This window comes from Ochotona princeps, chromosome 24 (genome assembly GCF_030435755.1).
Source record: "Ochotona princeps isolate mOchPri1 chromosome 24, mOchPri1.hap1, whole genome shotgun sequence".
Classification (NCBI taxonomy): domain Eukaryota; kingdom Metazoa; phylum Chordata; class Mammalia; order Lagomorpha; family Ochotonidae; genus Ochotona; species Ochotona princeps.
Genome location: NC_080855.1, coordinates 25,252,015 through 25,277,721, shown reverse-complemented (window position 1 = coordinate 25,277,721; position 25,707 = coordinate 25,252,015). Strand labels below are relative to the sequence as shown.

General features: G+C 55.5%; 1 protein-coding gene across 2 annotated transcripts; it reads left to right on the top strand.

Moving 5' to 3' along the window:
* The first annotated feature begins 8,641 nt into the window (after positions 1–8,641).
* On the top strand, positions 8,642–25,707 carry STX1B (syntaxin 1B). 2 transcript variants are annotated; one of them, XM_004586900.2, is made up of 10 exons: positions 8,642–8,947; positions 18,010–18,084; positions 18,308–18,407; positions 18,515–18,589; positions 21,148–21,221; positions 21,494–21,602; positions 21,695–21,768; positions 24,173–24,310; positions 24,430–24,540; positions 24,822–25,707. In XM_004586900.2, the coding sequence occupies exons 1-10, from the start codon at positions 8,918–8,920 to the stop codon at positions 24,900–24,902; spliced, it is 867 nt and encodes a 288-aa protein (XP_004586957.1). In that variant the 5' UTR covers positions 8,642–8,917; the 3' UTR covers positions 24,903–25,707. The 2 variants fall into 2 exon arrangements, with proteins under 2 accessions (XP_004586957.1, XP_058536632.1); XM_058680649.1 differs by lacking the exon at positions 24,822–25,707 and having other exon boundaries at positions 24,430–24,735.

The following is a 25,707-nucleotide window of genomic DNA, read 5'->3' as shown; positions in this document are numbered from 1 at the left end:
GAGACAGAGAGGAAGATCTTCCGTCTAATGATTCACTCCTCAAGTTACAGCAACAGCCAGTGCTGCGCCGATCTGAAGCCAGGAGCCAGGAGCTTCTTCCAGGTCTCCCACATGGGTGCAGGGTCCCAAGGCTTTGGACCATCCTCGACTGCTTTCCCAGGCCACAAGTATGGAGCTGGATGCGAAGCAGGGCTTCTGGGACACGTACTAAATGCTCATATGGGATCCTGGCACTTTTTTTTTTCTTTTAAGATTTATTCATTTTACTACAGCCAGATGTACACAGAGGAGGAGAGACAGAGAGGAAGATATTTCGTCCAATGATTCACTCACCAAGTGAGCCGCAACGGGCCGGTGCACGCCGATCCGAAGCCGGGAACCTGAAACCTCTTCCGGGTCTCCCACGCGAGTGCAGTGTCCCAATGCATTGGGTCGTCCTCGACTGCTTTCCCAGGCCACAAGCAGGGAGCTGGATGGGAAGTGGAGCTTCTGGGATTAGAACCCGCGGATCCTGGCACTTGTAAAGGGAGGATTAACCAAGCCAATTGAGCCATCAAGCTGGGCTCCATCGTTTCTCTAACTAATGACTAATTTAGGTGGTGGGGATCAGGGCAACAGCTTCTCACTGTGCTTGTCAAATCAACTTATTTGAAGATCTTTCTAGCAAGTGTATTCCACAGAAAACCAACCCAGGAACCCAGGAGTGATGGTGAGGCTGTCTGAAAGATTCCCTGTCTCTTAACAGGTGCTCGATCCTCACCCTTCTCACCCGGGTTCATGATTCTTGGATGGGGGTGATTTCTAACAGCAATGAACTTCCCCAGAGCCCAGGCCTCTGCCTACTCCTCCTGCACTTCTGTGTGAGTTAGAGAAAAAGGTGTCGTCTCACAACAGGTGTTGTGAAGAGTGGCCTCACACACATTGGCTAGGATATGGGTGCAACCCCTGGTAAGGAATGTTCCATATAGGGCGCAACAGCCCTGCTCTCCCCAGTGGCCCTACACATCTCATTGTGAAAGGAAAGTTTGGTAGAGGTGTCAGGATCAATCAAACAGACAACAAGAAGATGCTTCATGGAGAGGTGATTTTATTCATCTACACTGTGGTCATCATCCATGCTTTCAGCATGACGCACTTTTTTGAGAATACAGACTTTTGTATTCCAAAAGAATCCAGGTATCACACCAAAGCTTTCATTAATCCTTATCTTATGCAAAGCTAGCAATTCCTAGAATAGTTTTTCTTATGTTAGCAAAACCTAAAAAAAGTAATAAGGAAGAAGACATGAACACAGAGTCTTGGTATGTGTTTTGGTCTGTTGTTTACAACTCAAGGAAAACTAGAAGGAAAGATAGTACTGAGGCCAGGGACGCTCTCTTCTGTTATTTTTAACCAGAGGGAGGCACGAAGGAGAGATAGCGCCAGAGGATTCAGTCTGCCACTTGGTGTTCCAAGGTTAGTCACAAGCCCAGGTGTTCCTGGCCTGTGAATAGCTCCCTTGTCCACCAATGCACTCAGCTCCTTCATCGAGGTATTCATCTAACAGACTCAGTGTTTGCATTCCTCTGGAAGCCTTAACAGCCTTTGTCATTATGTTTCAAGATAGGGTCTTTGGGAGGCATTTGGGCTTATGTGAGGTCATGAGAATGGAATCCCAGTGATGGGATTTATGTCTTTATAAGAAGTGGAAGAGATGGCCCTGGCATTGTGGTGTAGTAAGTAAAATCATCAAGTGTGGTGCTGGCATCCCACAGAGGTGCCGGAGTCCCGGCTGCTCCAGTTCTGATCCAGCTCCCTGGGAATGGCATGAGAAAGGAGTGGAAGATGGTCCAAGTGCCTGAGCCCCTGTACCCTCATGGGAGACTCGGAAGAGGCTCCAGGCTCCTGGCTTCGGATTGGCTCAATTCCAGCCATTGTGGCCGCTTGGGGAGTGAATCAATGGACAGAAGGCCTTCTTCTCTGTCTCTCTTCCTCTCTGTATACCTGATTCTCCAATTTAAAAAAAATGATGCCAGAGTGTTTGAAATCTATGCGTTACAGGGCTTCAAAAGTTCCTGGGAAGTACTTATCATTTTTAAATTATGCAAGAGTTGGGTCATAGTGGGAAAAACCACCGCTTGCACTGCTGGGAGCAGTCTCTCCCCTTCTCTTTCTCTCCTTGCTCCAGATAGAAGAAAAGGAAAATTGAAAGCAATTGTCTCATCCGCTTTCCCCCATTCCTTGACCCTTCCCTTTCTTTCTTTCTTTCTTTCTTTTTTTTTTTTTTTAGAGATTTATTGGGTGAGGAACTGTATCTTTTTTTTTTTAATTATTTATTTTTATTGCAAAGTCAGATATCTATAGAGAGGAGAGACAGAGAGGAAGATCTTCCGTCCGCCGGCTCACTCCCCAAGTGACCACAATGGCTGGTGCCACGCCAATCCGAAGGCAGGAGCCAGGAACTTCTTCCAGGTCTCCCTCGCAGATGCAGGATCTCAAGCCTTTGGGCGTCCTCAACTGCTTTCCCAGGCCACAAGCAGGGAGCTGGATGGGAAGTGGAGCTGCTGGGATTAGAATGGGTGCCCACGAGATTGGTAGCAATTCATAACTGTTGAACTATTAAAACCACTTGAACAAGACCCTCGGAGCATGCCCCGCATCAGGGACCTGGGATGGGTGGGAGACTGTGTGGGGCTTCTCCCTTTACCTCCCCTTTACCCCGATACATGACAAAAACAATGTGGAAATAATAGTCTTACCCACTTTCTTGTAGCCCTTGAACCTTTTTGCCCTAAATAGCTATGTAAAGAATGTCAAAAATAAAGAAAAAAATATGAAAAAAAAAAAAAAGAATGGGCGCCCATATGGGATCCCAGCAAGTTCAAGGCAAGCACTTTAGGCGCTAGGCCATCACACCGGGCCCGAGTTGCTCCACTTCTAATCCAACTCCCTGATGCACCTAGGAAAGCTGCAGGTGATGGTCTAAGTACTTGGACCCCTGTACCCATATGAGAGACCAGGATGGAGCTCCAGGCTCCTGGCTTCAGCCTGGCACAGCTGTGGCTGTTTTCAACCATTTAGGAAGTGAACCGGCAGATGGGCAGTCTCTTCTCTGTGTCTCTTCCCTTTCTTTCTGTAACTGTGCCTATCAAATAAATGAATTAATCTTTTTAAAAAATTTAAAAAGTATTCATGGATTTTAAATAAGTCCTAAACCAATGAACCAATATGAATAGGAACACTCAGTTCTCCCTGACACATCTCACAGGGTCAGTCCTCCGCTGCAAGGTGCTGGCCCCAGGTGTGGCAGAGAGAGGGACTGACAAGGGTCCCCTGGAAGGCAGAGGAGCGGTCAGGCAGAAGAGCTAACGCTCTGCCATTTCCAACTGCCTGGACCAATTCAGGCTCTTTATGATTCAGTTTCCTTATCTATAAACGAAGACTGTAACAGCAATACTAGAATGTGATTATGAAGACTCATTGAGTGGATCCACCCAAAACAGTTCACAACAGTGTGGTATGTGATAAGCATTATATGGGAGTTAGTTATTGCCATTGTTGTTATCAGCTTGTTTCAAGTTATAGTCACTTTCCAGGTTCACAATGGGCAGTGAAGGTAGTGAGGGGAAGGAAGGACGTCCAGGGGCTGCAGGAATAAAGCCTGGAGTGAGGCTGGGGGAGCAGGATGGACGCACAGCAGAAGAGTGGGGCTCACAGGTCACAACTGCCTCGTTCACTCCCTGCCTGCGTGCTGGCTATCGAAGTCATCTCACAGTCTTGGAAAGTGTGGCTTAGAAAAGTTAGTTCTGGGCTCGGCAGCGTGGCCTAGTGGCTAAGGTCCTCGCCTCCACTTCCTCTCTGTCTCTCCTCCTCTCAGTATATCTGACTTTGTAATAAAAATAAAATAAATCTTTAAAAAAAAAAAAAAAAAGAAAGAAAAGTTAGTTCTGCGGCAGCTTGGAGATGGGGCAGGTGTTTGCCTCTTAAACCCTCTCTCACTCCCCAGCTCCACACTTGTGTCTCCAGCACCAGCTACAGAGGCCCTGCCGGAAAGGTAATAAACCTTTATTGGCTAATGGATGGGTGGGACAAACAGGCATTCTGCTCTGCCTTTCCTGAGAATGGCAGGTGTGATTAGGTTCTGTGCCAGGTGCCAACAAGGAAGCGAACAGGATCCTGCTTGATCCTGGATGACCAGGGATTCAGAGCTTAGCTGGCTGACAAGCCCTGTGCACATCCCTCCCAGCAAGGGTTGAGGGTTGGCAGAGGAGGGAAGAGCCCACTCAGGAAGCCTGTATCTCCTTCAGGGGTGTCGGTTCAGGTTCAAGAGCTTCCTGCCTAAGCTCATCCTAGGAGCAGTAGTGGCACCAGGGCTTGGGCCCCTGCCACCCACATGGGAAACTTGCATTGAGTTTCTGACTCCTAGCCTCTGCCTGGCCCACCCCGGCCGCCTCAGGTATCTATTAAAAGGCAGTGAACTTACCTTCCAATTAGATAAATAAGCAACTAGTTTCTCACAGTGAATGCTACAGCACAGCCAGTTAAGCAGCCACTTAATGTATCTGCATCTCATATAGGAGATGTTAGTTGGAGTCCCAGCTGCTGCACTTCCGATCTAGCTTCCTGTTAATGCATCCTGGGAGGCTGCAGATGATGGTCCACCCACGTGAGGACCCCGATGGGAGTTCCAGGCCCCTAGCTGGTCAGCCCTGGCTGTTGTAGGTGTTAGCGGAGTACACCAGCAGATAGCAGATTTCTTTCTGCTTTTCAAGTGCATAAAATTAAGTAGCTCAAAATACATTTCTCCACCCAAAGCAGTGTCTTTCTTTTTTTTTAATGTATCTAACAGCATTGCCTTAATATTCATTTTTTATTGAATTTTATTTCATTTTGCATATATTGTTTGCATAATTGAGAGGAATGCACGCCCATATAAGTCTCCAGTCAGGGTGGGGAGGGCCACAGATGGGAGAAGGTGGGTTGTGGAATAAATGTTTCAATTTTGTTTTCTCTTGTGTCTGCAGTTGGGGAAGGGCAGGGGTCACTCCTTGCTGTCCAACTATATCAGCACCCAGGGGTGGGGGATGGCCCTTTGATGATGCCTTAGAGAACCTGATGTGTTCCAAGGGTATTCCTTGAGTGATTTTGATAGTTCTGAGACATCATGGGCTTCATTGCACCAGGGTTGAGAAAATCTTTCCATGGTCAAGTTGGCTGACCAAGTCCACGTTAGTGCATCTGCAGGCCCAGGAACATGTGGCAAAGCTTGGCCAGGAGAGAGGTCCAACCTGTTCTGTTCTCCATCCTCTGACATCCTCGACATCTCTGCTGGCCTGGAAGAGCTGGCTGTCAACCACAGATGTTCTGAGAAGTATCCCAGGTACCCAAATTTACTACAAAAGGAGACCTTCTGGGAAGGTGCTATGGTTTAGTGGGTGAAGCCACATCTGTGGTATTGACATCCATAGGGTTCAAGTTCTGTCTGCTCTATTTCTGATCCAACTTCCTGCTAATGTGCCTGGGAAGACAGAAGAGGATGGCTCCAGTGCTTGGATCCTTGCACCCATATGGGAGACCCAAAAGGGGATCCTGGTCCCTGACTTTGGACTGATTCAGCTCTAGACATCATAGTCACTTGGGGAGTGAAGCAGCAGATGGAAGATTTCTCTCTGTCGTGTCTGTTTCTCCCTCTCTCTGTATCTTCGACTTTCAAACAAATAAAGAAATCTTTAAAAAAAGAAGAGAGAGATCTTTGTCACATTAAGTCCTTGAGACCTTAGAGGATGCTTGTTACATGGCCTAACCTTGTCTATCCTACCTAATACACTGTGGTTTCCAATATAAATGACAATCATCAGAGATAACCACTAAAAACCCAGTTTCCTGAACCTCAGGTCAGAGTTAATGAATAATAATTTCCAGGGGCGAGGTCTGGGAATTTGTATAGGTAATATATTTTCCTTCCAGCTTGCAGACGATCAAGATTCCAGGACTATACATCATAGGAAGAGTGGGAGCTGGGCTTGGAGATTTAAAAGGAAAGGGACAGAAACAACCTCAGGAAAGGCATGGGGGTGGGGAAGCACAGGCAAGGGCTTAGCACTGGAGCCTCGTGTTGGCTGCTGTGGGGGGTGGGAGGAGGCAGATGGAAGGCGGGTCTAGTGGGGAGGCAGGCTCTACCCACACCTGTAGAGGCCATTGCAGGCCTGAAAGGACAGGAAGGGCAAAAGAGGACAGCTGGGTTTGGAAGTCTGGAAGGAGCATTGTGGAGCTAGGCAAATTTTCCGAGCAGGGGTTCGCTTTGTAAAAGTGATGCTTTAGGGCCCAGCATCGTGGCCTAGCGGCTAAAGTCCTTGCCTTGGCCGTGCTGGGATCCCATATAGGCGCCAGATCGTGTCCTGGCCACCCTGCTTCCCTTCCAGCTCCCTGCCTGTGGCCTGGGAAAGCAGTCGAGGATGGCCCAAAGCCTTGGGACTCCACCTCCATGCAGAAGACCTGGAAGAAGCTCCTGGCTCCTGGCTTCGGATCGTTGCGGCTACTTGGGGAGTGAATCAGCAGAGGAAGATCTTCCTCTGACTTTCCAAAAAAACAAAACAAACAAAAAATTATGCTTCAGAAAGGCGGGAGACAGGTTCAGGGCCTAGGTGACACAGAGTGGTAGTCTCAGAATTTGCACTGTCCTGGCACCGGCACCCTGTCTACCTGCACTATCTCTGACACTGCAACCTGATTGGGGGGTCAGGGGACTGGCTTCCACTCTTGTTCAGTTCACCAACACATACTGAGTATGCCCCTCAGAGAAGCAGCCATGAAGCATACATGCCAAAACTCACCATCTTCGTGGAGTTCAAGTCCCTTTTCCCACGCCAAGGCAAAGGTGTGAGAGAATCGGCCATGCCCCTGGACCTGCATCTTAGCGTCTACTTTGCGCCTGGCCTTGTGTTGGCCGCTGTGGGGGCGGACGGAGACATACCTGGGCCAATGTGGAGGCAGACTCCGCCCACACCTACTGAGGCCACTCCGACTGCTAAGAGCAGCTTGGGAAGCCTACCTGGCAGGGGCTTAGCAACCTTCTGGAGAGCACGGGATGGGGAGTGGGGAGGCAGAGAGGGGTGCTGGGGCTTGGTTCCTTGGTTGAGCTTCTGTGGATGGAGAGAATCCAAGAGATGGCAGCTGAGCGGGAGGCTGTGACATGGGGACCCTGCACAAGAAGGGTTTACAATCGAGACAGTGCTAGAGCCCCACCCTGTCCTGTATAGCCACCTCGTGGTCCATTCAAAGCCTCAGATTCTTGAGTTGCAATCTTGTGGGTGGGAGAAGACTCTGTAAGGATGAGGGTGGGCATTTGAGGACCCCCTCTGACTGCTTTGGGTGCCTGGGCAGATGCAAAAGCCACCTCCAATGGGGGAGCCTCAGGTGGGGGTGGGGGAGAAGGCAAGACCATCACCCCACCCCATCCCCGTTGTCACTGGGGTTCCATCAACTTTGGCTTTGCTCCTGACAGTCCAGTTCCCCTCCAGTCCCCAACAGCGTCTTTCGTCTCCACAGCACCCAGCTTGGAGTGTGGCCCGTGATAGGAGGAAGGTTTCTGGTTTACAAGGAGCCACTTGGGTGCTGTGGGCATTCTGGTGCAGAAGGATGTGAGAAAGGACAAGAAGATTCTGGGATAGGCCCAGGGATCTGGGAGACCCTGGCCAGGTGCAGGAGGAAGGTGGGACTTGGCAGGTGCCTGGGAAGGGCAGGATTCCTGTGTGGGAGGGTTCATAGAAGAGGTCATCAGGGCTCCAAGGATAATGATCTGGTTGCAAGGAGGTCCCCTGGGTGCTGATTGGCCTGGGCAGAGTTAGGGCCTGGCAGGCTAGGGGCCCCGGATTCACTGCTGCAGGGGCAAGAGGGACCTGACAAGGAGCTTTGGGGATGGAGGGGGTGGGGTGAAGAAGAGAGGTGGGAAGGACAAACGGGGAGGGGGGGGCGGGACAGGGACAGCATAGGTCTCCGCCCAGGAAAGGGGAATTGGATTTGCAGCAGTCGGAGACATTTAAGGATGGGCCGAGGCGTCTTTGTGGCTAAGGGGGACCCTGTCCCTGTCCCCTTTCCTGGAGGCTAAGAATCTCCACCTCGGGGACTGGGGAGTCCGCACAAGGCAGGCCTCCTGCCTCGGTCAGCCCTTGGCCACACACAGGGTCCTCCGTCTGGCCACTGCTGGCGTCCAAGGTGCCTCCCGCGGGGACACACGGCTCCCAGAGGTGGTCACACGCAGGATCACCCGGAGACACCAGGGTTCCAAGCAGAAAATCACTCCCCAGCTCCTGGGGCCAAGGGACCCCCTCCCACCCAGCCGCTCGCCCCCCGCGCGGCGACCTCTGTTCTCGCCTTCTCCCCTCTTCCGGCCCTTCCGCACCCCCCACCCCCAATCACCGCACCGCAGGCCACCCGGCACCTAGATGCGGGCCTCCGCGCCTCCACGCGCTCTCGCGCAGCACCTCGCCCAACTCTTCCGCGGCTCGACCCTCCCTCCCCACAGCCACCAGCCGCGCCCTCCTCGCGCGCCCCCCTCCCCGAACTACAAGCCCCAGGCGCCCCCAGCCCCGGGCGCTGCGCATGCCCCCTGCTCCCCGCCCCCTCGCGGCTCCCCCGCCCGCGCGGGCTCCTCGCCTCCCTCCGCCCCCCTCCCCCGCGCGCGGGCGCCCGCATCCCTCCATCCAGCCTGTGCCGCAGCCGCATCGCCACCGCAGCCCGGGCACAGCCGAGCCCGGCCAGGCCCCTGCCCCTGCCCGGAGCCTCGGCCCACCGCTCCCGGTCCCGCCCCCGCTTGCAGGCGACCCCCTCGGTGATCCCCGGCGCCCCCCGACTCCCGGCTTCCAGCACCGAAGTGGGAGACAGGAGCCGCGGCGGAGGCAGGAGGACGAGGAGGAGGAGGAGGAGGAGCCGTCGCAGGATGAAGGATCGGACTCAGGAGCTGCGGAGTGTGAGCTTGAGGATGGGGAGGAGGTGGGGGGGCGGGACCCCAGCTTTGGGGGAGCCCGTGGGTATGCAGTGGGGGAGGTTCTGGGACGTGGGGGCGAAGGATTAGACCGGAGGTTGGGAGCTGCCCCCCCATCTCGAGGCACCTGATGTTTCCGGTGAACCTGCATTTGAGGACTGGTGCCTGGAAGGGGCTGGAGGCAGTAGGAGCAGTCTGGGGGGGCACAGACACCCCACCTCCCCAGGGGAGTCCTAGGGCGTATAGCCTGTCTGTGGGGAAGAGAGGAGTGATGTCAGGAGGGCATTAGAGGGCCCCCGTCCTCCCCCATCTCGGGCAGATCTGTCAGACTGGAAGGATGGGGGGTCCCAGCTCTGGGGAAGGACATGGGTCTGGAGTGACGTGCCCACACCTGGCAGTGAATGAGTGTGTGTGTGTGTGTGCACTCGAGTGTTGCTGTGGAGGGGAGAAAGCCCCTGCCGACTTGGGCACAGAAGCCGTGGCCTTGGCAGCAGCTGGACAGCCCAGGGCCTAATCGAGGTGACCCCAGAGATGGGGCAGCAGGGGCCCACAGATTTGGGTTATGTGACCCTGGCTGTGCCCAGACCCAGGGGAACTGGGCCATGCTGAGCAATTGGGGTGGTTGACGTGGCCCTGGGCCTACAAGCTGGCGGGGGGTGGGGGGGCGGCCTGCTCCAGGAGGCTGGCTGGCCTGGGGGGGGGTGGGAGGTACCGGTGTCCAGGAGACAGGTGAAGGCTGAGTGGTGGCAGCTGTGTGGAAGGGCCAGGGAATGAAGCTTCATGGGAATGGTTGCGGGCGGAGGGTGGGAGGCAGCTGTCAGGGCCCCAGGGTGAGGTTGGGGGTGGGGATAGAAGGGGCCCCCCCGGGACCCTGGGGGCCTGCGACAGTATATGAGTAGGGACACTGAGTCTTCCCCAGGGGCTCTTACTACAGAGGTGATGGCCCCATTTGACAGATATGGAAAGTGAAGTTCAGAAATGGGCAGGGACTTGCCCAAGGTCACCAAGCAAGTGGCAGGGGCAGGTGGCTCAAGTATTAGGCTAGAGCCTGGATGTCCCTTCTGTTGAAGCGACAGGGGTCTCAGCTTTGCTGGCCTCCAAGAAACCACAACACGGGGGATGAAGAGGTCTGTCTTGGGAGAGCTCCCTGAATTCAGAGTGGGTGGGAGCAGGGATTCAGGTTACAGAGAAATGGGGAGAGAGGCTTGGAGACAGGTGACCTCTTGCAGGCTGGTGACCAAGGAAGAACACGTAGTAGAGAGAGGGAATTTTGAAGGTTTCTTTTCTTTATGCAAGTTGCACCAAGTAAATGCTCAGGCCGTTAGGCAATGACCATAATAGTGCCGTTTACAGCGGCGTATGCATAGTTCCTTACTGTGGTCCTCTGGGCAAGCCGTGGGAGGCTGCAACTAGTATTGTCTGCTGTTGGCTGAGGCTGAGGTGGAGTGGCCTGGGTGAAGTCATGGAGCTGGTGAGCAGGGTTCGAATCCCAGCAGGTGTCTGCAGCAGTTCATTGTGGTGGGGGACCCAGGGCCCAGAGTGGGCAGCCAACCCACCCAAGGTCACATAGCTTGCCAGGGAGGGAGCCGGTGTGCACCCTACTCACCTCACTGCCAGCTCCCCGTGACTGTACAACCCCAAGAAATGGGAGGTGAGGGGGCTGGAGTGGAGATAGAACTAGATGGGTGGGAGGCAGCGCGTCCCGCCCAGAGGTGAGGCATCCTGTGAGCTGGGGCTTGCTAGGGGCTGCGGATGGGAGGAGGCAGGAGGTGGTGGGGAGGGGTGACGGTGTGGGGGTGGGCTGGGTGAAAGCTGATGGCTGTGGTGTTAGTCACAGCTCAGGGAAGACTGCCGATTTGGGAGGGGGCGGGGGTGCAGGAGGGGGGCAATAGAAAGAAGCTACCAGATGCTAGGAGTTCAAGGGTCTCCTGCCAGCCTAGAGGAGGCACTGGCAGGCAAGTGCAAGGGGACTGGGCAGCAGGGTGTGCTGTGTGGACCTGGGGAGGAAGGTGTGATGGGAGCAGGTGTCAGCCCCGCCCCCAGGGTGGGGGTGCAGGTCAGATGGTCCCCAGGGCTTCACAAGTCTTGATTGAAAGTGCTGACTGGATGAAGCCACTACCTTTGTGACCTTGGGCTAGTGACCTCGCTTCTCTGGGACTCGGTTTCTCGTGTGTGATTGGTAGTCACGGCCAAGCTGGTTCTCGGATTTGTCCTAAAAAGTCAAATCAGTCCACAGGAGGTAAAGTTCGTGGGAAATGGGCAGAGAGAGAAACTCCCTAAGTGACCACAACCATCAGGGCTGGGTCAGGCCCAAACCTGGAACTCCCATCTGATCTCCCAAGTGAGTGGCAGGGACCCCAGCATGTGACCCGTCACCTGCTGCCTTCCCAGGAGGCACATCAGCAGGAAGCTGGAGTGGGAACCGAGCTGGGTCTGGGATGCGGCACTGCGTGATGTTGGCCCTTTTGTGAGTCTAGAAAGTCCTTGAGGCAGCTGGGGTTGTGTGGTTGACTGGGTCCCAGAAGACTTGTTCATTTTCTTTTGCACACCCCACAGCCCCCTGAGAGGGGCTGGGTGTGACCCTTGCTTTGTACTGGGGTCAGTGGAGGGCTAAAGGGGCAAAAAAGAGGCTTTGCCTCAAAGTACAGCTGGGAGGTCCTGAGCTGGCCCAGACGTGCTGGGGGAGAGAGCTGGGTGCTGGGGACTCAGGCTGTGGGGCTTCACAGGGCAAACAGGGCAGTGAGGGAGGGGCACGGGAAGATCCATGGATACCACGCTGGGGGTGGACCTGCGAGGTAGGAAGGCAGAACAGGGGATCCTGGGAAGAGAGGTGAGAGGAGGCTGGATGGACGAAGGTGCTTGTGTTTGAGATTGCACAGGAGAAAGACTATGCAGGAATAACGAGTGACCTGCCCAGGTGGGAGGCAGGTGCGGAAGGAGCTTTCCGAGGTGAGAGCTGAAATAACAAGACCAGAGTGGCCCAGTACGGATGCGAACAACAGGGAGACTCAGAGCCGCAGGGCGCTGTGTCCACAGCTCTCTCTCTGCCATTCACATACCGCAGACTTATCCCACCCATGGCCTTTCCACTGTTCCCTCCATCCGGGAAGCTGGTCGTTCCACACTGTGACACAGGAGGCTGACTCTTGCAGGACCCTGAGCTTAGATGTCACCTCCGTCTGTCTCCCAAGCTCTTCCTGCCCTAGGCCTCCACCAGTACTGGCTTGCCCAGACCTATTCTTTATCTCATTCCTTACGACCTAGCCCGGTCTGAACCAATCCTGCTGGGTTTCCGCTGTCTGCCCGCTTTGGACTGTCAGCTCCTTGGGGGCAGGGCCTTTCCGTCTGTCTTAGTGCGTCCCCAGCGGCCGCCAGAAGAGAACTTGGCACGAAGCTCAGCGGATCCTGTGAGATGAATGAGTGACTCACAAAGGCAGAGGTGGGATGAGGAAGGGAGTAGGTGGGGAGGCGGAGGAGAGAGGTGGGACGGCCGGACTGCACCGTGGGAGGGAGGCCCATGCCAAGCAGACAGATGGACAGAAAGGAGGGTGGGGAGCCACTGCCGGTCAGAGATGGCCCCTACAGAGCACGGAGGAGCATGTGTGTGTTCGTGTGCGTGCATGAGCATGTGTACATCTGTATGCACAGACACACGTGTGTATCCATGTGCATGGGTGATCATGTGAGTCCACGTGTGTAGTGCACACATGTGTGCATCCATGTGCTTGGGTGAGCACGTGTGTATTGTGTATATATGCACGTATGATCATGTGTATCTGATTACACTGTACACACGTGTCCATACATACACACGTGTGTATTCACATGTATGAAACACATGTGTAGCTGTATGTGAGTGTGTTGAAATAGACACACGTGAATCTGTGTCCAGGGGCACAAATGTGTGTGCACACTCTGTGAAGTTTCTGGCTGGCTGTGTGTTTTGTCACTGTCCTACCATCTGGCTGGTCCCTGCATCCCCCAGCCCAGCCCCAAGCCCTCTATGTCTCTGATGATGGAGGACCTTGGGGGGGTGCCCCTCGGGAGGGGACCCTGGAGCTGGAGGCGTGGAGGTCTGATGTCCCCACTGCCAGAGTCCCTCCTGAAGATGACCTCTCCCTGCATGCGCCCAAGTAGCTCAGGCAGAGCAGGTATGTGGCACCGACGCCCACCCCGTCTGTCAGCTCCCTGTCAGGCGTCTGTATCTCTCTGTGCCTCAGTTTCCTCACTTGGTGTATGGGAATAAGAACAGCAGCACAGCCATAGCTTGGAGAGGTTGTGAACATCAAAGCACACGGCCCAACTCAGTATATATGAGGTTGTTCCCCAAAGTTCTTGCAAAGTGGAAGAATCAGAAGATCCACTTGGGGTGGAGGTTTGGTGCCATAGCTCAGCTGCTCTTTGGGGTGCCCAAGCCTTGGCCTTTCCAGCTTCCTGCTTATGCACGCCTTGGGGGGCAGTAGGTGATGGCTCAAGTAGCTGGATCCCTGCCACCACACGGGCAACCTGACCCAAGTTCCGGCTCCTGGCTATCTGTGAGCATACAGAGGGTGAACCAGCAGATGGGTGGGCACTCTCACTCTCTCTTTCTCTCTCTCTCGCTGCCTTTCAAATCTCAATATTTTTTTTTTGGTGCAAAAAAAAAGTTTGAAAGCTGTGCATATGATTGGTCTTCAAAAAGTTCATGGAAATGAACATTGTGAAAAAGCTATGCATGAAATAAGACTGTTTTTTTGCACCCAAATAAGCTTACCTTTCAATTACACTTTCCAGGAACCCCTGGGGGATCCCCCTCCCCGTCCTGTGTGGGATATTTGTAAGGTGGCATTTCCCTCATCTTACTGTGAGGGAGTTGAGGCTCGACTTGGGTACCTGTAACTCGAAGCCACCAGCCGGGGCACTGGGGCATGCAGTTGCTCCTGGTTCCTGGCAGGCTCATTTGCCCGTGGCCCTGTTTCTGTGAGGCTGCAGAGAAACTCAGCCTGTGCTTGCTTGCAGAGCCAGGAGGTTTGGCTTCCGGGCTAGGGGTCCCCTTTGGTTCCCCAAGCTGGCCACAGGGGTTGAGCAGTACTGAGAATCCAACAGAGTGGCACTTGGGACGAGAAAGAGCCTACGGTCTAGCTCCAGGCAGTCCTGGGTACAGGTGCCACCGGGGTCTTACCTGCTATTGCATGCACCCTTGGGCGTCTCAGACAGCCTCTCTGAGCCTGTTTCTTGCTCCATCTCGTGGCCTCTCCATGACTGTTTGGTGCCAGGGACACTATTACCAATTAAAAAGCTCAGAGCAGGATGCCTCAAAGCAACTTCCTTAGCTGCTATTTGCCTCAGTCTCCGGATCTGTGAAAGGGGCCGCAGTAATACCTTCCCCTAAGGAGCTGCCGTGAGAATTCAATGGATCAGCCGCATGCAGGGTTCCTAGAACGTTGTGAAAGCCTGTCTGATTGACTCATAATTGGAACTGTGTTGGCCAATGGCTCTTAGAATTTGAAAACAATTTTTAAAAATTAATTATTTATTTTGAAGTCAGCGATATGGGGTGCCAGGGATGGGGCTAGCACGTGAGAGCATCTGTCTGTGGCCGGCTTTCTCCTCAAGTACCTGTGGCAGCCTGAGCTGGGCCAGGCAGAAGCTGGAGCGCCAGCTATCCTCCACTGCTTCCCCAGATGCACTAGCATGGAACCGGATGGGAAGCAGACGGCTGGGTCTTTTTTTTTTTTTTTAAAGATTTATTTATTTTCATTACAAAGTCAGATATACAGAAAGGAGGAGAGACAGAGAGGAAGATCCTCCGTCCGATGATTCACTCCCCAAGTGAGCCGCAACGGGCCGGTGTGCACCGATCCGAAGCTGGGAACTAGGAAACTCTTCCAGGTCTCCTGCACGGGTGCAGGGTCCTAATGCATTGGGCCGTCCTCCACTGCCTTCCCAGGCCACAAGCAGGGAGCTGGGTGGGAAGTGGAACTGCCGGGATTAGAACCGGCGCCCATATGGGATCCCGGGGCGTTCAAGGCGAGGACTTTAGCCGCTAGGCCACGCCGCCGGGCCCAGACAGCTGGGTCTTAAGCTGGTACTTGTATGGGGCACTGGCAGCTGAGCCCACTACCCACTATGCTGGCCCCCTTGCAAAGCGGCGTTTTTTTTTAAGATTTATTTATTTTTATTGGAAAGGGAGACTTACACAAAGAAGAAAGATCTTTTATCTGCTGGTTCACTCCCCAAATGGCTGCAACAGCCAGAGCTGAGCTGATCTGAACTAGGAGCTACTTCAGAGTCTCCCATGCAGATACAGGGTCCCAAGGCTTTGGGCCATCCTCTACTGCTTTCCCAGGCCATAGTCAGGGAGCTGGATGGGAAGCAGAGTAGCCAGGACACAAACTGGTGCCCCAATGAGAAGTCAGTGCTTGGAGGTGAAGGATTAGCCAGTTGAGCTATTATGCCAGTCCCCAAAGTATTAAAAAAAATTTTTGATTGATTTGAAAAGTTATAGAAAGACATGGAATGACACACAGAGAAAAGAATCTTCCATCCCTTGGTTCACTGTCCAGATGGCTACGATGGCTGGGACTGGGCCAGACCGAAGCCAAGAGCCAGGAGCTTCTTCCCGGTCACCCACATGGGTGGGAGGGGCCATCTTCCCTGATTTCCCAGGCGCATTAGCAGGAAGCTGGATCCAGCCCATCTGGAATGCCTGTGAACCCACTCCGCCAGAACATCGTCACCTCCCCCGCCCCTTACAAAGTTGTAATGAAGTCATGAAAGAGCATTGGGGTCACAAGAATATGAGATTTAGGCGGAAGGTCCTGGTAATCGTTTGCTAGCTTTTCAGGGCACACGCCTTTACCCAAGTTGCACAGCAGTTCCCTCTCTGACCTGGGGGTGGGGGGACCAATGGTGTCTGGGGGTGGGGAAGCATGTCCTGGATGCCATGGCTTCTGGCCCTGGCACCCTTCGTCAAGTCACTGTCCCCTCTCTCCCCCCCAAGCCTCCTCCTGGGCTCTCGTTGGTGATTTTGGAGCGCTGGTGTTTGCTCACAAGCTTTCTTGCAGGGCTGGGGTGGTGCGGGTGAGCAGGGATTAGAGATACAGCATCATGCTCTCTGGGCTCTGGGCCTTTCTCCCTCTCTCAAGGACAAGGAAACAGGTGGCCAGGGACACACCCAGGAAAAAGCTGAAGGAACTGGCTCTGGGAACCATGGGAGAAAGGGAGAGCTCCCAGGCTTCTGGGCCAGGGAAGGGTTCCCGGTCTGGGCCAGGAAGAAGGGGAGGGCTTTGAGCATCCTTGGCAGGCAGCTAGATTTTGAGGACAACTTCATGGCACGCTCAAAAATGAACCCTGCCTTCCTGGACCAAGTCCTGATTTAGGGATGTAGGTGATTGCGGGAGAAGCCACATGTCCTGTCGGGGCCCTGTCTTTCAGGGTGCGCTGCCGGGAACTGAAGGGGCGGAGCAAGGCAGAGGCACCCTCTGGCCTACCCTTTTTCAGACTGATATTGGAACTGGACACATTTGCTGCCCTGCTGGTCTGTGACCACCAGCCTTGGAGGCCCCCTGGGGCAGGGCCTCGGGTGGCCTGGGGGAGGGTGATGGCTGAGGGCAGTCTTCCCCAGGACCCTGCAGGCTGCCCCTCCGGTGGGTGCTTGCCCTCCGGTGGGTGCTTGCCCTCCATCTGGCTTCCGCTGAACCCAGGTTCTATCCCTTGCCTGACTGCATCTGGGTCGCAGCTGGCTGCGTCTTGGTTCGATCCGAGCTGTCTGGGCTGTCTGGCCCCAGTCTCAGCCTGTCTGGTTCCCATCAGGGTCTGTCTGCGGTCTGCTCAGGCCCCGTCAGGCATGCACTTGCCATTCCAGCTGTCTTTGCTACCTTCTCTGCCTGGGAGCCGGTGTGGAGCCGGTGTGGAGCCGGTGTGGATCTCCTTGGGACTGGGCCGAGCTCTTACTGGGAGTCAGAATGAGGCCTCTTAGGGCCCTTGAGAGCGCAGGTTGTCGTTAAACGTTAAACGTGAGGAATCCAGGGGTTGACCTCGGAGAGTCCCAGTCAGGGAAGGGGATGGAGTCAGGGGCACCGGGGGCCCAGCCCCACCTGCTGCTCAAGGCTCAGGGCTTGGTGGCAGGACTCTCTTGGGATGTCTCCGGGCACACCAGGAGCCTCTCTATGCAGTGCCCCTGCCGCTGGGCGCCCTCGCCGTGGGCCCCGGGGCCAAATCATCAGCTTGTGGCTGCCCCGCGGCAGCGTGGGTGTCGGGACCTATTTGTGTGCACTCTGCTTGTCAGCTCTTCTGTCTGTGTCGCGGGTCTTGTCTGTCGGGGGCGGCGGTGCTGTGGGTGGGTGAATCCCGGGGAGGGAGGGCTGAACAGCAGCTGGGAAATCCAGGCAGGCACCCGCGGGGGTGAAGCCGCGAAGGGGCTGGGTAATAGCGCGGGCACACACTCTAGGCGGTGCGGGGCGGCGGGCAGTGGGCGGGAGGAGGCCAGCGGCTCCGAGATGGGGGTGGGGTGGGGATGACACCTGCCGCAGGCAGTGCAGTGACCTTGCAGGGGAAGAACCGTCTTGTGGGAGGCAGGAGGGGAAGCGAAGGGGGGGCCAGGAGCAGAGTGAGGCTCCCGGCCCTGTGGATTGACGAGCAGGCCTTCCAGCTGCTCCTGGCATAGGCTCCCTTCCAAAACCCTCCTGGTAGCCCAGAGGCAGTGATTGCAAGATGACTGGTTGTGAAAAATATTGAACCATGTCCATGCTGGCTCGTCAAAATCAACCACCCTGATACTCATCCCCTTCCAGGGTGCCACATCCACCCTGAAATGGTACCTTTTGCTGGTCCCATCTCCCTCTCCACTCTTCCAACCCCCACCAGGGTGCTTTGGGTTGTCAGGCCCTTGTCCTGCTGGGCAGCAGGTGTTCAAATGGACACTGCGTGCTCATCAGCCCTTCCTTCCAAGAGCAGCCAACATTCGTTTGTGTGTGTCTGTGTGTGTGTGTGTGATGGGGTTGGGGGATCTAGCCTTGGGGTCAGGCAGGGACTGCCCCTGAATTCAGCCTTCTTTTGCTTCCCAGGCAAAAGACAGCGATGATGAGGAAGAGGTGGTCCACGTGGATCGGGACCACTTCATGGATGAATTCTTCGAACAGGTAATGGACCCCGTCCCCACCCCTCTACAAAGCCTCCAATCCAGCCCCTAGCTCGACCTCTGACCCGGTGCCCAGCCCAGCACTTGCTTGGCCTGCACTCCCTTCTCTCTTTGCCCGGCATCCCGTCTCTTCTCACCCTGCTGTTGGCTCTGGCCCACTTCCCTGCCGGCTGGTTCTGCCGGCTCTTCCCCGCCTGGCTGGCAGCCTCTCTGTCGCTGGGCAGGTGGAGGAGATCCGAGGCTGCATCGAGAAGCTGTCGGAGGATGTGGAGCAGGTGAAGAAGCAGCACAGCGCCATCCTGGCTGCACCCAACCCAGATGAGAGTGAGCGCTGCCCTGTGGTGGGCTGGGGGCGGGCCGACGGCCCCCCTCTGTGGTCTCACCCACATTTCTCTGCTTCCCTCACTTTCCCCCACCCCTTCGCCTGGTAGAGACCAAGCAGGAGCTGGAGGACCTCACAGCCGACATCAAGAAGACGGCCAACAAGGTCCGGTCCAAGTTGAAAGGTGAGGAGGGCGGGACAGCAGGAATGTGGGCCAACCCAGAACAGAGCTGGCCCGTCTGGAGCAGGGGCTGTCTGCACACTACTAGGCGCCAAATTCCTAAGCAGGGAGGAGGTATCTCTCCCCAGCCAGATTCCCTGAGAGGCAAAAGTGCATAGCAGACGTAAGGGTGGGGGAGAAGGTTTGGATACCAGTGTATCCACGGAGGTTCCACTGGCAAAAACACAGTCTTCCCCACCTCACCTCCCTCCCCGCCCCTGTGTAGCACCCCGTAGGTGGGCTCTGCAAATGCTTCCGAATTGGTGTCCTCAGCTCAGGCCAGATTGGCTGCCATCAGGGGCTGGCAGGCTCGCAGGAGGAATTTGCCAAGTGCTCTTGTGTTCATTCTAATTGAAGGATGTGGGTGCTGAGACGCACCACCCCCCTCCAGTGCATGGTGGGTGGGGAACCTCCTTGTCTGCTGGGGCCAGGGGCAACGCAGCTCCCTGGCAGGGCCAACAGATCTGCTCCTGGTGCGTCACGAAGCACTTGCTGAGCACCTGCGGTGCCCTGCAGGCCTCTGGGGGAGAAACAGCAGTAGTGGCAGCTTGACCAGGCCCCGAGAATGTCCACCTTGGTCCAAGGAGCAAAGGACAGAAGCTGCATGCCATTGTTCCAGAGCCTCTGGTGCTGATTTGGAAAAACAAGCCCTTAGTGCTCACTTAGGAGGGTGTGCTGGCATGGAAAATGCCCTAAGCTGGGGGCGCGAGGGGTGCCAGGGCGTCCGGCCTCCACAGTCCTCTGGCCCTGAAGCAGTTTTCTTCTCTCAACTTGCTCATTAGTGCAGAAGGAAAGTGGAAGTTTCCAAAGTGGCTTTATTTTGCCTGGGAATGGGGGAGAACAGCAAAAATCTTTCTATCCACATAATTAAAAAACAAACAAAAAACCCAAAAAAACTTTTAATTTTGCTTGAAAGGCAGAGTTTCACGAGTGGAGGAGAGAGAAAAAGAAGTCTTCTGTTCATCATTCACTCCCCACATGGCCACCATGACTGGAGCTGAGCCAATCAGGAGCCAGGAGCTTCTACCGGTGTCCCACATGGGTGCAGGGGCCCAAGGACTTGGGCCATACTTCACTGCCCTGCCAGACCATTAGCAGGGAGCTAGATGGGAAGTGGAACAGCCGGGACATGAAGCAGCACCCACATGGGATGCTGGCACTGCAGACTTAGCCTGCTGCTCCATGGCACCAACCCTTACCACATAAAATCTTTTAAATCCCAGCCCGAAGCACATGTAGCCACCTTTGTCGCTGTGCTGGGGTGCCATAACCACCGTAAGGTTCCTTCTCAGCAGCAGCATTCCGGCTAATACCCAGTTTAAAAACCCGTGGGCTTGGGGCCAGTGCAGTGGCCCAATTGGTTAATCCTCTTCCTTCAAGTGCCAGCATCCCATATGAGCACAAGTTCATGTCTCGGCTGCTCCACTTCCCATCTACCTCTCTGCTTGTGGCCTGGGAAAGCAGTAGAGGCTGACCCAACTATACTCAGTAGGAGACCTAGAAGAGGCTCCTGGCTTTGGATCACCTCAGCTCTGGCCCGTATGGCCTCTTGCTCTTGGGGAGTGAACCAGCGGACGGAAGATCTTCCTCTCTGTCTCTCCTTCTCTCTGTAAATCTGCCTTTTCAGTAAAAAAAAAAAAAAGAATCCGTGGACTCCCTCCATGCTTGTCCGCTACCACCGTGATGGTCCATAGGGGCTCAGTGGCGGAGAGATCAGGAATGGATTGAGAAAGAAGCCAGGGACAACTTTAGACCTGAAGTCCAGGGCTCCAGAAAGGGGACAAGGAAGTCTTCTCCGCTCCTCCAACTAGGGGTGTGACCCTGGGGGCTCTGCCTCAGCCCTTGGAACTCCCTGGTCTAGACTGCATAGGCTGGGTCTCCCAGGGTCGTGTAAGATCCCTGGACTCCTGACTTGGCCCCAGCCCCAAGGCTGTGCTCTAGAGACCACCAGTCTGGGCCCACAGAGTTCCGCATTCCTGGGCACATGCTCCTCGCGGGCTGGACCAGAGCCATCGGCCAGCTGGCTGTTTGCTGGCAGGGGAGCCTCGGGGTGCCATCCAAGCAAAGAACAGAGAAGTGATGTTATCGGGAGCATCCCTGTGGCAAAGTGGGAGAGGGCCTGGTCATTCATTCCTGCCTTGTTTGCTCATCTTCCCCCGGGACGGGCTCACCCCCTGTTCTTCCGTGGGCCACTGGTGGCAGGGTTCCCAGTTGATGTGCGCACTTTTCCACAACACCCTTTAGAAGTTTATGTTACTTGTTCTTGTGGGGATGTCCATCTGTGCCCTCTGAAATTCTCCCAGGAAAAGGTGTCTCTCCCAAACCGGTCCTGCCCTCCAGTGCCACCAGTGCCTTCCACCAGAAAACAAATCCCTGGGTGGGTTCTTGCTCAGGGCCAGAGGATTGCACGAAGCAGAGTGCCCGCACACAGAGGCCCCAGGGCACCGACCCTTCTTGCTCCCCACATACCCCGCTCCATGCACCCACATCTCTCACCCCTCACTCTGCCCTCTGTCCTGCAGCGATCGAGCAGAGCATTGAACAGGAAGAGGGGCTGAACCGCTCCTCCGCCGACCTGCGCATTCGCAAGACCCAGGTAAGAGGTGGGGCGGAGCCCTGGTGGGAGCAGGACGTGGGGCATGGCCTGGGCGGAACTATCATGGGGTGGGTGTGATCCTGTGGGTGCTGGGCTTGGGTGTATAGTATTAAGGATGCAGGGGTATGGAGCCTTTGACTGTGAACTTAATGGGGGGTTGAGGGCTTGGCCCGAGCTGAAGAGGGGGAATCATGAACCCATCCAGCTGGCCTCCCGCCCCACTGCTCGCACACCACCTCCCCTTCACTCTGATGTGTCTTCCCCCACTACAGCACTCCACACTCTCCCGGAAGTTTGTGGAGGTAATGACTGAGTATAATGCGACCCAGTCCAAGTACCGGGACCGCTGCAAGGACCGGATCCAGCGGCAGCTAGAAATCAGTGCGTACCTCCTCCCTGGGCCCCAGCCGTTGCTAGGGGGTCTGGAGGGTGGACTTCCCTCGGTCTGCTAAGCAGTCCTCCTCCCCTCACAGCTGGAAGGACCACGACCAATGAAGAACTGGAAGACATGCTGGAGAGTGGAAAGCTGGCCATCTTCACGGACGATGTGAGTACTGGGCAGGGCAGGCGGGTCGGGAAGCAGGGCGTTGGCTGGCCCAGCTCAGGCTGCCCCACCGGCCCGTATCCGCTGTGGAGGCTTCAGCAGGCTCTACAGGCTGCCCCGGGACCCGGGGAATTCCATGGGGGCAGGGCAGGAAGGCACCTCCCTTAAGAGTGACCAGGAGCCAGCTATGTGCCAGGGCCAGTGTGAAGTCCCTGATGACGCAGGTGTAGGTAGACCACACGCTTGCTCAGGCCTTGTGACAGCGAGTGAGATGGCCTGGGGCACACAGGAAAGACCTTGACCTCAAGAGGCAGGATGGCTGTTCCAGACCCTAGAGCAAAGAATTGAGGGGGGGAAGGTGCTAGAGGTGGGGTTGGCATCCGGCGTCATTCCCCGCTAGTTGGAGTTCTCCCACATGCGTGCTTCCCTGCCAGAGCAGGCCATGGCGGGCGTCTCTCATCTACCTACCTGCTGAAGGTTTGGTTTGAAGAGCTCGGTTTTGGTTCTGTTCAGGGTTTGCACCCTGCACTGCCTTGCCGATTAATATGGGAAGGGCAGGGCTTTTCCCACACCCTGGTTCTTGTTTCTCCATGGAGTTTCGCCCCAGCCTCCCCAACGTGTCTCTCTTTCTGTTTCTAGCAGCTACATGGCTCTGGTCAAAGCACCTAGACCAGGGTTTAAATCTGCGTGGTGACATTGCAGCAGACAGTGGCCCCTTTGCTGCATTAGCCTTGAACAAATGAACTATGGGCGCATTAGCCTGAAACCCCACCCCGCCCCCCACACCACCACCAAACAGCTCTGTCCAGGCCCACCTGTCTGTGTGTGAGAGAGAACGGAGGAAGGTTGGTAGATTGTTCCAAAGCAGTCAGCCCACAGCTGTTACCATGGAAACCCATCACCACAATGCAAGGTGATGGGGACCTTGGCCAAGGGCTGCACATACTGTATATGAACCCTGAGGTGGTAGAGGGTGACTCCCGCTGGAGTAGGGAAGACTTCCTGGGGGAGGTGTTGTTGGGCTGCATCGTAAGACAGGAGGAGTTTTTGAACATGGGGAGATGGATGAAAGGCATTAGAAGGGACAGGAGTGAGCTGATGCCGGACATGGAGAGGGGAGCTGCGGCTTGGCGGCGGGAGATGAGCAGGAGGAGCAGAGGCTGGGCTGTGACCACTGGAGGGCAGGCAGGCATGTAGGCCAGGCCAGGGGCAGCTCTGGCAGGCATGATCTGAACAGTGGGTATTTCCTGCGTTAGGTTTTCATTTTATTTGAGAGAGGGAGGAGAGAGCTTCCATCTGTGGGTTCTCTTCCCACATGCCTGAAGGCTGGAACTGCGATCTTCATCCAGCTCTTCAGGCAGGGTGACAGGGGCCCAAGCCCTTGACCCTGTCCCCTGCTGCCTACTGGGGGCACAGGTCCTAGAAGCTGCAGTCAGAAGCAGAGTGGCCCTCGCACCCAGGCCCACTGGTGTGGACATGGTGTCCCAGGGGCGGGGTGGCCTGAGCACATTGTCTAGCACCTGCTTCTCTGGTGATCTGAAAACAGCTCTTCCTTGGTGTGTGCCACCTGCCAGGGGGCATTAGAACTGACATATGGAATAGTAACTCCATTAAAAAAAGAGATTAATTTATTTATCTGAAAGAAAGAGTTACAGAGAGAGAGAGAGTTCTCCCTGCTGGTTCACTCCCCAAACAGCTTTAATGGCCAGTGCTGGGCAGGTCCAAAGCCAGGAGCCAAGGAGCTTCCTGAAGATCTCCCATGTGAGTGCAGGGTTCTAAAACCTTGATTCACCCTTCTCTGCTTTCCCAGACCATGAGCAGGGAAATGGATCAGAAGTGAAACAGTCGGGACTTGAACCAGCATCCATATGGGATGCCGGTACCACTGGTTGAGGATTAACTTGCTACACCATGGTGCTGTTTCTCCCTTAGTCAGTTGCGTATCCATCCTATGACCTCCCTAGCTGGGGAAACCAAGAATTAATGGTGTCCAGGATTTTTTGTTTTTGGAAATTTATTTCCACCGAAAAGGCAGACCCATAGAGAGAAGAGAAAGAGAGAAAGACCTTCCATCCGCTGGTTCATTCCCTAAATGGGTGCAATGGCCAGAGCTGAGCTGATGTGAAGCCAGGGGGTCGGGAGTTTCTTCCAGGTCTCCCATGCAGGTGTAGGGTCTCAACCATTCTCTACTGCTTTCTGAGGCCACAAGCAGGAAATTGGATAGGAAGTGGAACAGCCAGGACACAAACCAGCACTCATATGAGAACCCGGTGCTTGGAGGTGGAGGATTAGCCAATTAAGCCATTACGCTGGCCCCTGTACATCCAGGTTTGAAGCCCAGCTTTTCAGCTACAGCATCTTCTGTGGGCAAAGGGTGATCACAGTCTGCTTTGCCCACTTCCCCCAGATCAAAATGGATTCGCAGATGACGAAGCAGGCGCTGAACGAGATAGAGACGAGGCACAATGAGATCATCAAACTGGAAACCAGCATCCGCGAGCTGCATGACATGTTCGTGGACATGGCCATGCTGGTGGAGAGCCAGGTAGGAACCAGCCGTGCTAGGCACCTCTTCCTCGTCTCTTCTCCTACCTCAGCTCCCCGCTCTGAGCACCCCGAGGCGCCCTCCTCCCCGCCCCGTCCACACTGCTCCCCTGTCCACAGGGAGAGATGATCGACCGCATCGAGTACAATGTGGAACATTCCGTGGACTACGTGGAGCGAGCTGTGTCTGACACCAAGAAAGCTGTGAAATATCAGAGCAAGGCGCGGAGGGTGAGCCCGGGCAGGTGGCGCCCAGGGGCAGCGGGCTGGGGCTGGCGGGTGGGGCTGGGCTTCAGCCAGGGCCGAGGTGAGTGATGAAATCGGGTGAGAGGCCTTATCTCTGGCTCTGACCTCTTCCTATTTTCTGTTTTTTTCTCCTTTCTTTCCCTCATACCCTCCTCCCCCATGGCTGGCCCCTTCTGTCTGTTGGTTCTGCTCGCGCGTGCGTGTGCGTGTGTGTGTGTGTGTGTGTGTGTATCTGACTCTATCTCGGCTGCTCTTTCTACCTGCAGAAGAAAATCATGATCATCATTTGCTGTGTGGTGCTGGGGGTGGTCTTGGCGTCATCCATTGGGGGGACGCTTGGCTTGTAGGCTCTGCCTCCCACCCTGGTTCTCCCAGGCCCCTCCCCCACCACATTGGGAGCAATACCCCCACACCACCACCTTTCACTCTGTCCCCTGCTCCAGGTCACCCCCACGGCAGCCCCCCAGGGTCCCTGGACCTCACCCTGTCATGGCCCACCCACCCTCCGCCCCTCCCTCCATCGCACGCAGACAGCAGCAGGCGAGATTACACATGCACACCCACATGCATGCCGCCGGCACATGCTCGCGATGTGTGCACGCCCCAGCGTGTGTGTCCATGTGCAGACGTGTGTAGATGCCTACCCCCCCGGTCCTGCCCCTCTGGACCCCCTCAGCCTTGAGTCTGCGTGTGATCTCTGCCTCCCCTCCTTTGCTTGGTTGTTGGTGGTGGAGACTGCCACAGGATGACCCAACAGCCCACCCCGCCCAGCTCTGTCTTCTGTGAGTGTGTGTGCGTACGGGACCACAGCTCTGTGGACACGAACTTGTGCACGTGCTGTTCTGTGGTTGCGTGTTTGACCCCAACACTGCCTGCTGTCCCTTCTCTCTATCCCCTGTCTGCCACCCTCTGGGGCAGGCTCTGCGATCTCAGAGGATCCAGGTAGGCCTCCACACACGGGCAGGGATAGCCAGCCAGCCCACAGGATGCAGGACTGCTCTGTGTGTGTGTGTTTGTGTGTGTGTGTGCTCGTGTGTATGGTGAGCCCGTGGCATTCCCCTGGTGTGGGTGGCACACGTGTGCACCTCTCCTTGCTCAGGCTACCTAGGTGTGCATATCTTCCCCTGTGTGTTTTGGGGATGTGTAGGTGTA

Coding starts and splice junctions, on each gene's coding strand:
- STX1B (XM_058680649.1), top strand. CDS start 8,918: ATGAAGGATCGGACTCAGGAGCTGCGGAGT. Junction 18,590..21,147: donor GGTCCGGTCCAAGTTGAAAG/GTGAGGAGGGCG, acceptor TCTGTCCTGCAG/CGATCGAGCAGAGCATTGAA. Junction 24,311..24,429: donor CCATGCTGGTGGAGAGCCAG/GTAGGAACCAGC, acceptor CCCTGTCCACAG/GGAGAGATGATCGACCGCAT.